This window comes from Salmo trutta, chromosome 14, assembly GCF_901001165.1.
Source record: "Salmo trutta chromosome 14, fSalTru1.1, whole genome shotgun sequence".
NCBI classification, from domain to species: Eukaryota; Metazoa; Chordata; class Actinopteri; order Salmoniformes; family Salmonidae; genus Salmo; species Salmo trutta.
Genome location: NC_042970.1, coordinates 30735196 through 30750523, shown reverse-complemented (window position 1 = coordinate 30750523; position 15328 = coordinate 30735196). Strand labels below are relative to the sequence as shown.

General features: G+C 43.2%; 1 protein-coding gene across 2 annotated transcripts; it reads right to left on the bottom strand.

Moving 5' to 3' along the window:
- Positions 1-306: 306 nt before the first annotated feature.
- On the bottom strand, positions 307-14747 carry capzb (capping actin protein of muscle Z-line subunit beta). Of its 2 annotated transcripts, XM_029775262.1 has the most exons (9): positions 14531-14747; positions 9291-9380; positions 7648-7769; positions 7327-7440; positions 6552-6810; positions 4934-4999; positions 4627-4703; positions 3098-3199; positions 307-1421 (listed from the first exon to the last, which is right to left on the bottom strand). In XM_029775262.1, exons 1-8 carry the CDS (start codon positions 14531-14533, stop codon positions 3106-3108), a joined length of 825 nt encoding a protein of 274 aa, XP_029631122.1. In that variant the 5' UTR covers positions 14534-14747; the 3' UTR covers positions 307-1421; positions 3098-3105. The 2 variants fall into 2 exon arrangements, with proteins under 2 accessions (XP_029631122.1, XP_029631123.1); XM_029775263.1 differs by lacking the exon at positions 3098-3199 and having other exon boundaries at positions 14531-14745.
- Between the last annotated feature and the right edge of the window lie 581 nt (positions 14748-15328).

The window sequence follows — 15328 nt, the reverse complement described above, 5'->3', positions numbered from 1 at the left end:
GCACACAAAGGTCTAGTTCCAGAGGAGATTACCTGGGATGAGAAATGTATGCCTACATTTGATGCGAGTGAAAATCCCGCATGCAGTGTGTGGAGCTGAACTCCTGTGCCCAATGAGTCCTGGTGTCACTAAATCAGACGTTGACCATTACTGTAAAAGCACAGTAACCTCAGTGTCCACATTGGTTCTCTATAAACAGGTTTATTCAAATTATAATCTTTACATTACCTAAAACCACTCTGAAGCAAAACATTTCATCCATGTGAGTGATGGACATGCAGAACAGAAGAAAAATGACAATAAAGATAGCTTTTTACCGTTTTTATTGTTGTTGGAGGCTCTAATACAATATGAATCATAAGCTTTACAAAATTAAAACAAAATACAACAAAAGATTCCCCCCCCAAAACAGAAACTGTCAAAAGCTTCCGTCAAGACGCAAAAAGACAAACTGTGAACCCCAACATAGACAAGGGTGAAAGAGAGAAAGAGACAAAGGGAGGGAGAGAGACAGAGGGATGCAAATCGTAATGTTATACACAGTGTAGGAGGGGGGGGGTTAATGACATGAGTATACACAGTGAATTTAACAGTCCATCCCCATGTTTTAGCAGTCTACATCTCCATCTAGCCATCCCAAGATCCCATGCTCCCACAGACTCTCAACGCATGTGGATAGAGTGGGACAAAGAGCAAACCGTTGACCAATCCTTACAATAGATCGAGAGACACCCTCTCCCATTCCGTTCCCGCCAATACATCACTCAGAAAATGGACAGTTATATTGACAGCTATATTTCCATACAGATATAAGGTGGTGGCATAGACACTTTGATATAATGGGTGCAAGTAATAAAATGTTGGTAAAAATGTAATGTTTGAATGCCCAGCCTTCCCCATCTACAGAACAGTCCGTCAACCCCGTCCCTTAACCAGAGGATAGGAGAGCTGATGTCACTCATTCAAAACTGACTCAGCTGTGAGAGCGCTATAGGGATAAAAACATTGCCGTCACACTAAGATTATCATTAACCGTCATAATACTATCATAATATTCATAACACAAGTCAGAGAGAGCGAGAAGGTGAATGGCTTCATAGAGAATGAGATGCCTCAAAACAATGCGTGCAAATGAAAAAAAATTCAGAAAAAAAATGAATAAAAAGCTAAGCATTTTTCTCCTTTTTTTGTTTTCCACAAATGAACAAGTACGCAGCACTGAAACAGACATACAGGGATGGAAGGAGAGATACAAACAGAAAAAAAGATGGCGGGAGAGGTGGAGAGGAACAGACAGAGAGAAAGAGACAGAAAAAAAATAACAATAGCATCTCTAGCTTTGCTGTTTGCGTTTAAGTGCCACCATCAGGTCGTTCTTCAGAGCCTCCTGCTTCGATTTGTCAGCCAGGGTCTGAACACTCCTATCAGGGGAGAGAGGGAGGGAGGAGTGAGTGGGGCAGATTAAATATACAATAGATTACAAAATCAACCCAACACCTACCCCATAAGCACTTCTGTAGAATGTTTATTTGTCATCTAAGCAATATGATAAAAGTTCCACTCAGTCTCACAGATGCTAAGGTGAGGCAAGTACCATAAAACGATCCAATAGTTTCAGATATACAGGAGTGCCAAGGGGAACAGGGGTCAATTTGAAACTCAGGAATAGATGTAGTAGCAGTGAGTTTATCAGAAAGCAAATAAGGTACCTAGGTACAAGGTATATGCAGGTTCCATGAAGTTGAATTTAAGATTATTATTGTTATTTTTATCCCCTTTTTTCGATCTCGTCTCATCGCTGCAACGCCAAAAGGCTCGGGAAGCGAAGGTTGAGTCATGCATCTGCTGAAACATGACCCGCCAAACCGCGCTTCTTAACACCCACCCGCTTAACCCCGAAGCCAGCCGCACCAGTTTCGAATGAAACACCATTCACCTGACGACCGAGGTCAGCCAGCAGACCTTTTTAAAGCCACTTGGAATGCAATTTAATACCAATTATTAAGGTCTGCTTGCACCACACACCTGCTAATATTCCTCTCCAGAAATGAGCCCATTTTGGCAAAAAGGAATATTTTCACCAAAGGCTATAGCCTACATGGATCATATTATCAGGCAGGTGTGCTATTTTAGCAATGAACATTCTCCTCCAGCCTAAGGGATGTAGTACCATAGCGGCTAAGCTACCGATGGCTGAAACATGGTGTTGCCCATCTGCATTTGTTTAGGCTACCCCAATGGGCTAATCGCTAGATAGATCACAAACTAAGTGTTCAGAATTCTGGCTTCAATACCAGCTTAGTACAATGATACTCAATACCACTTTGAAAAAGTGCCAAAGTCAAATATACAGCACTGTTATTGTATAAAACAGAGTCAACACTCCATTGCGCTAGGTCACCAGGTGTACAGGCTTAGTGTTTATCAGCTTGTATAGGCTACCTTGCGCTCTCTATCTCTGGCAATGTCCCGACTCTCACACGCAGAGGAGCACGTGGTTAGATCTCTAACATCTTCAAAGTGCACCTGGAGCATTATTTGATGTTCCATTTTTTTCTCTCTTTTTTTCAACTTCGTAGTGGCAACAATTAAGCAGTGACACAATATAAAACTGAAACACTGTAGTCATGTCCACCGTAGTTGGTAAGAACTTTGAAAACTGAATTTTATACATTTTAAGACTTAAGGCCTTTAAATCAGATACATTAATTCAAGACAAAGACTTAAGGACCCGTGGACACCCTGTAGAAAGCCTGATAAACACAGATGGAAAAACAGCAAATTAATTTTGAAACACAATAAGCGGTGAGGATGTCACACTGTCTTTCACTGTTAAGAGGAGGTGCAATCAATGTTAAATGTTTAGACAGGTAAATTAATCTAGGGCTCTTCCTCATGCAACTCCATGTTGGAACAGCTGCAACAAACACTCCTTGAGAAAACGTCAGGGGGTTGCAACTGTCTGAGAAACCACTCATTCACCACAAACAAAACCACACCATGCCACTACATTACTTGCCCAATCTCTCTCACACGCAGGCACACACACTCCAATGCCACAGACACACACAGCCTGTTGTCCCATGCCAGACGATACCTCTGGCCCTAGTCAATGAAGATCTGGCGCTGGGTGAGGACCTGAGACAGCTCCTTCTGGAGCTGCCGGTACTTTTGGTTATCAGGCAAAGAGTCAATAGATCTAAAGCACAGTGGAGAGGGGGCAGGAGGTAGAGGGAGGGAAGAGGAGGAGAGGGACAGGCAGACAAATGAAGGACAAGTGAATATAGAGCAGAGATGAAGGACAGCAGGAGGAGGAGGAGAGGAGACAGTGGGATGAAAGAGGGAACAGGAAGAAAATGGGATTGAATAGGGGAAATGGAAATAAAACAGGGTAGGCATTGTAGAACTGAAAAACACAGAAAATGACAAGGGAACCAGATAACACAATATGGCAGAGAAAAATGAGGGAAAATCCCCATTAACAGATACAGCCATGGGTAAAAAGGAGTACGAAGGAACTCCCGAGTGGCGCAGCGGTCTAAGGCACAGCCGGCCATGACCGGGAGACCCATGAGGCGGCACACAATTGGTTCAGCATCGTCCGGGTTAGGGGAGGGTTTGACCGGACGGTCTTTCCTTGTCACATCGCGCTCTAGCTACTCCTTGTGGCTGGCAGGCGCCTGCAAGCTGACTTCAGTCGCCAGCTGGACGGTGTTTCCTCCGACACATTGGTGCGGCAGGCTTCTGGGTTAAGCGAGCAGTGTGTCGAGAAGCAGGATGCATGGCTCTTGACCTTCGCCTCTCCGGAGTCCATAGGGGAATTGCAGCAATAGGACAAGACTAACTACCAATTGGATATCACAAAATTGTGGAGAAAATGGGGTAAAAGTACAACAACAAAAAAGAGTATGGGTGAAAGAGGTCAAACAAAAAATGCAGTAGATGAGTATCAAAACCAGGGATGGGCAAATGATGCGGCCCACGGCACCTCTTTTGAAGGCCCTCGGATCAATCCCCCCCAGAAAAAAACAGGAACTCTGATTTCAATTTACTGTTTCAAATTAGAATCGTTTTTTATTTGGTTGTACATCAGAAGTTTTAGTTTTGTTATGTCACTCAACTAGCCATGTCAGCTAACCATTTTATGATTGCTAAGTTAAGTTTATATAGCTGACCGATAAACTGTCATCATGGTCAAATTACCAGCCAGGGGGCCCCTATTGATTTTGCTAGTCAGTGTCAATCAGATATCATATGAAGAAAAAAAAAATCTCTCCACCCTATGGCAAAATGTGCAGAATTGCACAGAATGAACTCTAAAAAAAAAAAAATGGTATTATCCGCTGTCAAGTGGGGGCCACTAAGATGTTTTGCTCGCAATGTGGGGCCCCTCGATGAGTTCAGATTGTGGTTCGCACCCCCATCGAAGTTGCCCATCCCTGATCAAAACTGGTGTATCATGGGTAAATTGTGAGACTGACTGATCTACAAATAATATTGATTAGCTATTAAGGATACAAGGTGATTTGTAGATCAGTCAATCTCAACTCGCCTTTAAAGGTATCTGTAATGTCGAATGCGCACACTGACTTTCTACCAATGTGACGTGTGTGTGCCCCTGCATACCTCAAGCCATTGACGATGTCCTTGGTCTTCCCAAAGTAGATCTCATTGAGAGTGGAGCGAATTTTATTCTCCATATCCTGAGGTTACAAAGTCATTCACATACAAACATTAATCTTGTGATATCAATATACTGCAGTCATTTTACTGTAACTAAACACAGTATTACTGTATACATTAAAGTATTACTTGGTTCACTGTATAATTATTTCAGCTAAGGAATCCATGTGAACCACCATGTGCGTAACTCTATATGTCAGTGAGTGAGTGTGTATAAGGGCATGCATGTATAAGGTGTAGTTCTGCCCACCTCCACCAGGCGGCCAATGTTGGCAATGTGTGGGGAGGACTCTCCAACTGTCTCATCTTTCTCCATCTGGAAGGAAAAGATAGGGATGAGGGTATTGTAAAGTCCAGTACAGTAGTAGTGGAGATATGAATGTTGCAACAAGTAAACCAAGAGACACAGATCACAAAAGCATGCGGACAACCCCCCCACCACAGTATGTAGACTGAAAAAAAAACATGCAACAATTTCAAATATTTTACTGAGTTACAGTTCATAAGGAAATCAGTCAATTTAAATAAAATGCATTAGGCCCTAATCTACAGATTTCACATGACTGGGAATACAGACCTGCACCGGTCACAGATAGCTTAATTATTATTATTTTTTCAAAAAGTAGGGCCGTGGATCAAAAACCAGTCAGTATCTGGTGTGACCGCCATTTGCCTAATGCAGCGCAACATATCCTTCAGAGTTGATCAGGCTGTTGATTGTGGCCTGTGGAATGTTGTCCCACTCCCCTTCAATGACTGTAAAGTTTCTGGATATTGGCGGGAACTGGAACACACTGTCCTACACTTCCATCCAAAGCATCCCAAACCTGTTCAATGGGTTACATGTCTGGTGAGTATGCAGGCCATGGAAGAAGAAACATTTTCAGCTTCCAGGAATTGTGGGGCCTTGCATTATGCTGAAACATGAGGTGATGGCGGCATATGAATGGAACGACAATGGGCCTCAGGATCTTGCGACGGTATCTGTACATTCAAATTGCCATTGAAAGAATGCAATTGTGTTTGTTGTCCGTAGCTTATGCCTGCCCATACCATAAACCCACCACCATGGAGCACTCTGTTCACAATGTTGACATCAGCAAACCGCTCTCCCACACAACACCATATGTCCTCTGCCCGGTACAGTTGACACTGGGATTCATCCGTGAAGAGCACACTTCTCTAGCATGCCAGTGGCTATCGAAGGTGAGCATCTTCCCACTGAAGTCAGTAACAAAACCAAACTGCAGTCAGGTCAAGACCCTGGGGAAGATGACGAGCATGCAGATAAGCTTCCCTGAGATGTTTTCTGACAGTTTGAGCAGAAATTCCTTGGGTGTGCAAACCCGGTTTCCTTAGCTGTCCTGGTGGCCGACAATCCCGCAGGTGAAGAAGCCGGAGGTGGAGGTCCTGAGCTGCCGTGGTTACACGTGGTCTGCGGTTGTGAGGGCAGGTGGAGGTGCTACCAAATTCTCTAAAATGACGTTGGAGGTGGCTTGTGATAGAGAAATGAAAATTGAATTCTCTGGCAACAGCTCTGGTTGACATTCCTGCAATCAGCATGCCAATTGCACACTCCCTATGAAAATGTAAGACATCTGTGGCATTGTGTTGACACAAAACTGCACATACGATATTAGAGTGGCCTTTTGTCCCCAGCACAAGGTGCACCTGTGAAATGAATACTGATGATGCTGTCAGGTGGATGGGTTAACTTGACAAAGGAGAAATACTCACTAATGCACAATATTTGAGAGAAATAATATTTTTGTGCATATGGAACATTTCTGGGATCTTTTATTTCAACCCATGAAACGTGGGACCAACACTTTACATGTTGAGTTTATATTTTTGTTCAGTGTAAGTACCTGTCTTGTCAGACTGCCACCCAGGTTCATGGTTCCGGACCCGGTCTTGGTCGTCTGGAGCCACAGCATGACAGTGGAGGTGAGTTTGTAGTGAGCGGTCCGTCCGCTGGACTTCTCTTGCACCTCCACCACATGGATGGAGTCCCAGCAGCCTTTGATCTTCTTGGAGCCGTCTCCGGCCTTCTTGATGAGGATGACCCCGGCGAAGCCATGATCCAAGTCCCACAGGTATACAGAGGAAACACCGCCCTCAAAATACCTAACAAACACAGAGGGCATGGATAATAAGACTATCATTGGTGGTTTTATCAGGTTATTTCTTTGCGTCATAGACGTGGTATATCATCTGACATACAAAAGGTTGGAATGCTGTTTTGGCCAATCAACATTGAGGATCCCAACTTCCCGTTTTATAATGTGTTAATGATATTACTATGGTAGAATGATAGGCAAACGTCTCTGTACTGGTTTGCTGGTAACAGTGGTGGCCTACTGGTATTAACAGGTCTCTGTACTGGTATTAACAGGTCTCTGTACTGGTTTGATGGTAACAGTGGTGGCCTACTGGTATTAACAGGTCTCTGTACTGGTTTGCTGGTAACAGTGGTGGCCTACTGGTATTAACAGGTCTCTGTACTGGTTTGATGGTAACAGTGGTGGCCTACTGGTATTAACAGGTCTCTGTACTGGTTTGATGGTAACAGTGGTGGCCTACTGGTATTAACAGGTCTCTGTACTGGTTTGATAGTAACACTAGTGGACTACTATTACTCACAGGTCTCTGTACTGGTCGAAAGCGTTGTTGGCCTCAACCTCTAGTTTGCGCAGGCGGGCAGATGGCATGGCACCATCGTCGATGGGAGGCTCATACTTATTACTCCATGGGGATCTGAGAAACAAGAACACAAGAATGAGCAAGACTAAATCCAAATCAAGGGTTGTCGCTCTATCATTTGTGTGCGTGGTCATATTTCCATGTTTGACAAACAAATAATTCGAAGTAATTGTTATATACCAGGCATGGTTCCTGATGACAGTGATATGTGGGAAAGAAAGGACGGCGGTAAAAGAGGAGCTGCAGGCTGTCAGGTCTTACCTGTAGGAGTCACCATCTCTGTTGTAGTCACAGAGCAGGTAGTCTTTCCCCACCACTTTGTCCCGGGCGATCTTCAGAGGCTGGTCCACAGAGGAGAGCAGGTCCTCACATAGACTGGGCACCTGGACACACAGAGAGAGAGAGATAGCCTTCACGACATGTTCCAACAACACACTTTCAATAGTACTCTACATGATCACACAAACACACTTTCAACAAGAAACTTACACACAAAGCTTCTCGCAAACTTACATGCAAATATTCAAATGTTCTCCAAAACATTTACTAAAATAAGTCTCTCGCTTTCAACTATATTTCCAAAAAGCACTTTTTTTGAGCATACTGTACAATATCATACACAAAACTGTTTATTTAAACAGGTACCATAGTAACTTACGAACAACCAATTTCATATACAGCTAATATGATTTGAAACCTATCAATATGTATTTGTGCATCAACCCACTAAAAGCCCATTTAAGATAAATAGAGCAATGACTCACATAGTTTGAGTCTTGAATTTAGTCTGACTACTGATTACAAGGGTGTGTGTCTAGGGTGGTGGTGCTGGGGGTAGCAGGAAGCAAATTTACTAAAAGAACGTTGTCTTTGGCAATTCAATCCACCTTTAACAGTTGCCAACTATGCTGGGCTAGACAGTAGGGGTAGAGAGAGGGCATAATGTGCGTGAGAAACAGATGAGGCAGGGAGACAAGAGAATGCCGGCATATGATATCCTTGAATCAATATGAGGGGGAAATAAGGTTAAGCTGTTTTTTTCCCTCATTCCGCCTTCTTGCTAAGTGGGAAATGAGAGAGGGAGGGAGAGGAGGGAAAGAATTTGAAGGGATATCAATGGGTCTCAGGGGATAAAGAGGTACAAATAACTTCTCAGAGTGACATGGACCCCCCCCCCCCCCCCTTCCTACCTACTCCTTAATCAGAACACACAGACACAATGCCTTCTCTGTTCTCTGGACACAGCCCCACACACCTGGCAACCGCCAGACACACAGAGGGGGAACAGGGACAGACAGAAGGGGGAACAGGGACAGATAGAAGGGGGAACAGGGACAGACAGAAGGGGGAACAGGGACAGACAGAAGGGGGAACAGGGACAGACAGAAGGGGGAGACAGGGACAGACAGAAGGGGGAGACAGGGGTCGAAGGTAGAATCACAGAGGAAATAGAGTGAGTTGGGGGGGGGCAGAAAAGTAGAGAGGGGGAAAGGGTGGTGCTACAGGAGGACATGGGAAGGGAGCTCATTGGATTCCCAAACACCAGGAGTGACTGTAAGGAGAGGGCGGGGGCTAAATGGGCCCATGTAGAGTGATTGACAGCTTTTCTAATGACCGCTAACAACTAGCTACATAGGAGCGGGCTGAGGCGGTCAAGGAGAGTGCTGGTGCCCAGGGGAGAGAGGTGTCAAAGGGGAGAAGGAAGGAAGAGGAGTAGACTGGGGTTGAAGGGAAGAATGGATATGACCATAAAAAAAGGGTGAGAACGATCACTGGAGAAAGTGTGGTTTGATTTATGTCCGATTCAGGTTAATCTCTCAGATCTGGTTGCACTATGGGAGATTTCAATCACAGTCCGGGCTGTGTATAGGACTGTGATTGGTTGTCATCTACCGGCAACTCACCAGGTCGATGAGGTCACTGAGGTTCTTCTCGATCTGCTGGGGAGGCAGACGCCTCATCAGGTCCAGAGCACAATCCAGCTGCTGGTCATTCTGAAACACACACAATGAGTCAGCTTTTGATACACATTCCTACACACAAAATGCATAGGCCTAGTTCTGCAAAAGAAAGTCTAAAAGCAAGTTGTACTTTACATTTTTTTGTCCATTTCACAAGAGAAATGTGTGTTTTTCACTGTTCATTTTACATTGATTGGAAGCAAATTTGAACCTTGCAAAGTTCACCCCTGCACAAAAATTCTCAACAGTTTAGGCGGGTCTTGGAACATAACAGGCTAGCTGTTTCAACAGTACATTTTCATTCCTCTTTTGAGATTAAATTGACTTTTAAAAAATGCATCACTGTCACAATTGAATCAACTAAAATAGATTGAAGTGAACACAGAGCAAACAAAGCTCCCAGCCTCTCACACAGCTCCAGCAGACTGAGGGGGCAGCCATTGACGGATGCATGTTACCTTCTTACGGTGGATAGGACAGGGGCGAGCCAAGCCAGGCCAGGCCGTGACTAGGCTACAAACATTTTAATATTTGGAGCTACTTTTTAAGTAAATACCTGCAGTCAACTTGTGCAATATGTTAGAATATAAAGCAGATTGCGTTCTTCATTTCACCTGTCACATTATGAAGCTTACCGTACTTCCACAGAACAGTTCAGCCAGTCACATGTTTGTAAATAGCACAACTGGAGAAAGCAGGAGCAGGTGAGTCCAGATGTGTATTGACAAGGGTCTGGAAGCCACAAGTAGGCTAAATGAGCTTACAATTGAAAAGCAAGGTCTTTTTTGCAAAAACTATGCGTATGGCCGGCACGGTTGCTTCAAAACAGCATCCAAGATGTCATCTAGTGTATATATACACACACACATCATTGGGCTGGACTCATTGGTGGGTCACAAGTTCACGCCCCAGAACGGTATGAAAATCCAGATACCGCCCAACTCTACACATCCTGAAATTACAAAAGTCATGGAGCTAGCTGCTTATGGTTTCACTCACGAGACTTTATCAAAGCAAAACTAAGTGGCATGAGAGACAAAGTTCTGGATTTGCCTCCAAATAGCCTAGTTGTTCATGTGACAAACCCATCTAGTAGCCAACACTAGGTCTGGGCCTAACTGCAGTTGGTCTGGACCAATGATGTATATAAACCCTGTCTGTTGATGCTATGTTTTGGCAATGGAGAGGCTTTGAAGCTACCGGTTGGCCATATTAGCACTCCTCAGAAAAGCAATCCTCCATAGGAATGAATGGAATTCTACAGTATTTCATGTTTAGCTCACAAAATATAATAAAAGTATGCATTAAGGTGTTTAATATAATAAATGTGGGCAAAAACAAAATGTAGACATTAGTAAATGCATTTCTATAGCTTCCTACATTTTTAAAAATGACTATGGTGGGGGAGTGCCAAGATGGAGGCATGGTGGCTTCAAAACAGCATCCAGTATGTAATCTAGTGTATATATAAATCATTGGCCTGGACTCATTGGTGGGTCACAACAAGTTCACGCCCATGGCAGATTCCTTTAGGGAGCGTCTAGAACCACAACTGGGCCTTGGCTAAAAACATTGGTTTTGTTTACTTGTAGGGGCAAAATAAAACACTAAAAACCTTTTGACTGGGTCAAAGATTTAAAAAAATTGATAGGCCTAACCATGGTAGTTGGAAGACAGTGACTGGTTACCATATAAAGGCAAGGCTGTTAATCATCCTGTTATTGATACAGGCCCGTCATTTTATGGTATCTGGAAAGGTCAACATTTTTTGAATGCTTGAGCGCTCATAAATGAAGACAAGTTTCCAGCAACTGAAAATGTTACTAACCCTTAACAGAAATGTCAACAATTCACTCCACTGCCTTTTCTGCTAGAAAACTCTGCAACTACAAACCTTTGTGAGGAAAGAAAAGAGTGCTCATTTGAAAAATGACTCATTCATGGAGAACGAGTAGCCATTAACTCAATAATCTGCTGCTACAAGTGAGGATTCACTGTAATGTGAAATTGTCTAATTTGTCTCAGTTGATTGTTGATAACTAAATGGCTGGCTTGGTGATTCTGTCCTAGTCTTTTACAACTGGCCAGAGATGTGCCCTGGGAGACCAACATTGAGGAAGTCATAAGGCAGTTCTTCCTTGATGTAACACCTCAGGGCTCAGACTTGTCTTTTTTAATACAGGCCTGTTCAACTTTGTCAGACAAGCCCATATAAATGAGTGTGATTGAACTGAACTTCAGAAAGGATGAATATGGATTGAGTCATGGCATCAGTCGGTCTCTCCACAAGCTCCCTGTCTGTTCACTTACTGAGGAGATCTAGCAGGGGCAGAGGGGATTGTGGGTAATAGGGAAAAGCTGAGCTAGCAGACAAGGCCACATAGCAGAGCCTTCCCGGATGGTGTTCTTCTCTCACTAAACTATGCGGTGAGCACCAGAACATTAGCGTGGAGGGCAGGCCAGCCACAACATGAAACCACTGAGAAATGTACAGGACAGAGATTTGGCAAGACGATAAGGAGCTGCAGGCCAGAGAGGATCCATAAAAATGTTGCGCTTCACCAATACATCTGTGAAAACAAAGTCATCTTTGTATTACGGAGATTAATCAAAGCGCTTTGACTGATGAAGGATTATTATTTTTAATGACATTATGTTCTGGACCCCCAGGCAACATGAAGCGAGCTAAACTTTCTATATAATAGCACTGATTGACCGATGACAACTTTTGCTTTAAATTGAAACTTTTCAGCAACCCCAGGCAGTGTAATCTGAGAATTGTGTGTAAGTGAAGCTCGCTGCTGTGCTGTGCAACAAGAGTAACATTTCAGATACTTTTTTTTGTCTGTGAGGTGATCTCTTGCCTGGCGACTCATACTGAATTTAATTCCACTGCTCTATCGCTAGTTATTAGGGAACTCACTATATTTTCACAATACTTTGGTGCCAATACAATATGTATTGCAATTCTCACAATTCAATATGCATGCTACTCAATATTGTGATTTCGATGTTCCAAACATATTCACTATATGTCTGCTGCAGAGGGACAAGAGAGAGCCATGAGAAAACCAGTTTTGATCAGTCATGGAAATAAAAGTGATGTAAACAAATTGGCTCCCTATTTAAAAAGAATATGGAGAACAAGCTGAGGGAAAAATACTGTTTTGGTGCAGGTACAGCCAACTAGCGCAAAAATAATATTGCGATATTGTCAAAACAATATATCGTCAAAAATATTATCCCGATATGTAACTATATCAACCCCCCATCACTACTAGCTACATACATTCAGTCCGAGCTTGATGTCAAAGTGAGGGGCGTTGTACAAAACACCCACCAGAATGGTTTGAATGTGTTCACATTTGATAAGCTGTCAGGAAGTACAGAAAATCCTGACTCATTGTGGAGACAATATGTTAGTGGGCATGGCGTTTGGTCGCAGTGTTGTGGATGGGTAGCCTGGCAAGATGATCTCTGTGCTGTATTGAAGTTATACTGTAAAATACTTCCATTTCAGTCAAAACAAATGTGATCATCTACCTGAAAAGTCAACAGCCCATGAATCTTCCTTGATTCCCACCTAATAAAATACAACGGTCAATGACATGGGATTGTTGTGTATGTGTGAACTCAACCGAGGAATGCAGATATCTGAAGCAAATCAAGTCGCACTCATCAAATCTGCACTACTGCAGTTCCGACTATAGTCATATTATAATGAAAGTCAAGAATAACTGAAATCTAGTAAGTACTTAAAAATACTATCTAGTGCAGGAAACACAATGTTGAAAGATGTAAAGACTAGGCAATATCTCAGTTTGTCTGTAGAGACCAATCTAAAGTCTCCTACTGTCATTCTCATAAACAACATCTGATTCTCATAAACAAAACACACCAACCGACAGATTCCAATATACATTACAGATAAATTCTATAAAATACCAACCCAATGTCTTTGAATCAATACCAAGTCATCAGATGAAACCAAGGTAGAGACTACAAGCCAGATAAGAGCAGCTGGCTGTAGGAGAATCACACACCCAAAATCATTCTTTCCCTAAACAAACTTCAGTCTGCTTTCTCCTGAATACAGCCAAGCTTTTCAGATCATGTACTGCATGCCCTCTCTCACACTTTTGGGTTGTAGCTAGGCTGTTCTGGGCAGATGAAATAGTCTTGTTCAGCCGACACCTGCGCTCCATGACACTGTTTACCAACGGCTCGGTCTTGTGTAAACACTGGACCAATTGCCACAGGGGTCCAGAGGCGGCGGTGAGGCTGGACTAACAGGATGGATGAGGTGAAGTCAGGGGGTGGCTGGGGAGACAAGCCATCTGCTCTCCACTATAGGAATATTGTATCAAACATTCATTCCAAGCGTGAGACATTCATAAAAGGGGGACTATTGAGTCCAGTGGAGTTGGAGGTGAAGAACAGTGTGAATGTTGCTAGTTGACAAGGCAGCCACACATTACTTCAAATGTTTAAATCCATGAGGTATTTAAAAATATTTTGCGAAATTGGAAAATAGACATACAAGTGACAATGGTGGTTGAATTTCCTTCGCCAGGTGCACCACAATAAGCTTAAAATTCAAAGATGTTTGATGTGTGAATATTCTTTCCTATTAGTATTTAAAAGTTAGTTACATTATTGCGCAAAACGGTGGATAAGTGGTGTAAAACGTGTTATACAAAGTTACACTGCCAGTGTTGTCAACAAAAGTTACTGAACACGTAAATCACATTGTTGAAGCCAAGTAAAAGTTGGGAATTGTGGTTTACACGTCACCTCCAATCCATGCGAGAGAATGGGCGGAGCAGGCCGATTTTAGCGACAGGCAACCCGGCGCTTGTACTATTTTAACCATGGGGTGTGTGTCTGGAAGAGGAGGGGGTGGCGAGAGCGAGACCCTAGTCTCTAATCCCTAAACTAGTTTCTCAATCCAAAACATCCTGCAACTTCAACAAATTGGCTAGTTAAGAATGAAATTCGGATTAGCAATCATAGGTCGTTTAATTAACTGTGAGTAGCGTATATACATGTCTATGCCATTTTCGAAACGCAACACAGCACTTCCTATAAAAGGACTGCTAGCTACTGTAGCTGGCTAATATCCCTTAGTAGCCCCACCAAAATCTACCCATCCCCATTCCTCCAGCTCGTCTCCGCGGCCTTACCATGTCTGCGGCGCTCGGTGACGATCTCGCAGGGCAAATATGTTTTCGCCGATGGCTTTACACGTTCGTTGTATTGTGCTTGCACGACTTGTTCGTCTATGCTATTGTTGTTTTTACCCCCACCAGGTAGATGTTGTTTCGCCTCCCTCACTGAACCCAGCCTTGTCAGCGAATTCACTTCCTCAACCGGGGTACAGGAAGGAAGGGGGACAGAGAAAACAAGCGGCGATTGCATATCCGGGTCACGCTACTCGGTCTCTGAAGCAGCCAATCGGAGAGGAGTAAGTAAGGCATTGCCAAGTATGGAAAGAGGAGAGGAGTGGTGACTGGTAAAAAGTAGCCTATATACAGAAAGAACAGAGAGGGCGATAGAGGGAAGGTATGATAACGGGGCTGATACACTGTACGCCATTTACTCATGCTTGTCATAATAATACTCTGATCCACAAGATTAATATTTTATTATTTGTAAGAAGGGTACCAGATCCTGATGTACTCTGTATGTGACCACACCAGGACTAAGTGGTCTAACGAATAAACCTAGGTCTGACTCAACCTTGTAATACTGGTCAACCAAACCAGCAAAAGATATGTGACACATTACATAGCAGAAATATAACACAGCTAGGCTATTGCAATTGTTGGTATCAACATCATTTAAAGTACCATGCATGCATGTGCCAATTGTCCTTTACAATATGGGTAATAGGCTAAGTGCTTGTCTGAGATTGATGATAATAAATAGGTGATTTTACAGTAGTTCAGTCTCTTCGCTCAGACATTGACCCAATATCAATT

Coding starts and splice junctions, on each gene's coding strand:
- capzb (XM_029775262.1), bottom strand. Junction 5,000..6,551: donor GTGGCAGTCTGACAAGACAG/GTACTTACACTG, acceptor TTTTCCTTCCAG/ATGGAGAAAGATGAGACAGT. Junction 4,704..4,933: donor ACATTGGCCGCCTGGTGGAG/GTGGGCAGAACT, acceptor TTGTAACCTCAG/GATATGGAGAATAAAATTCG.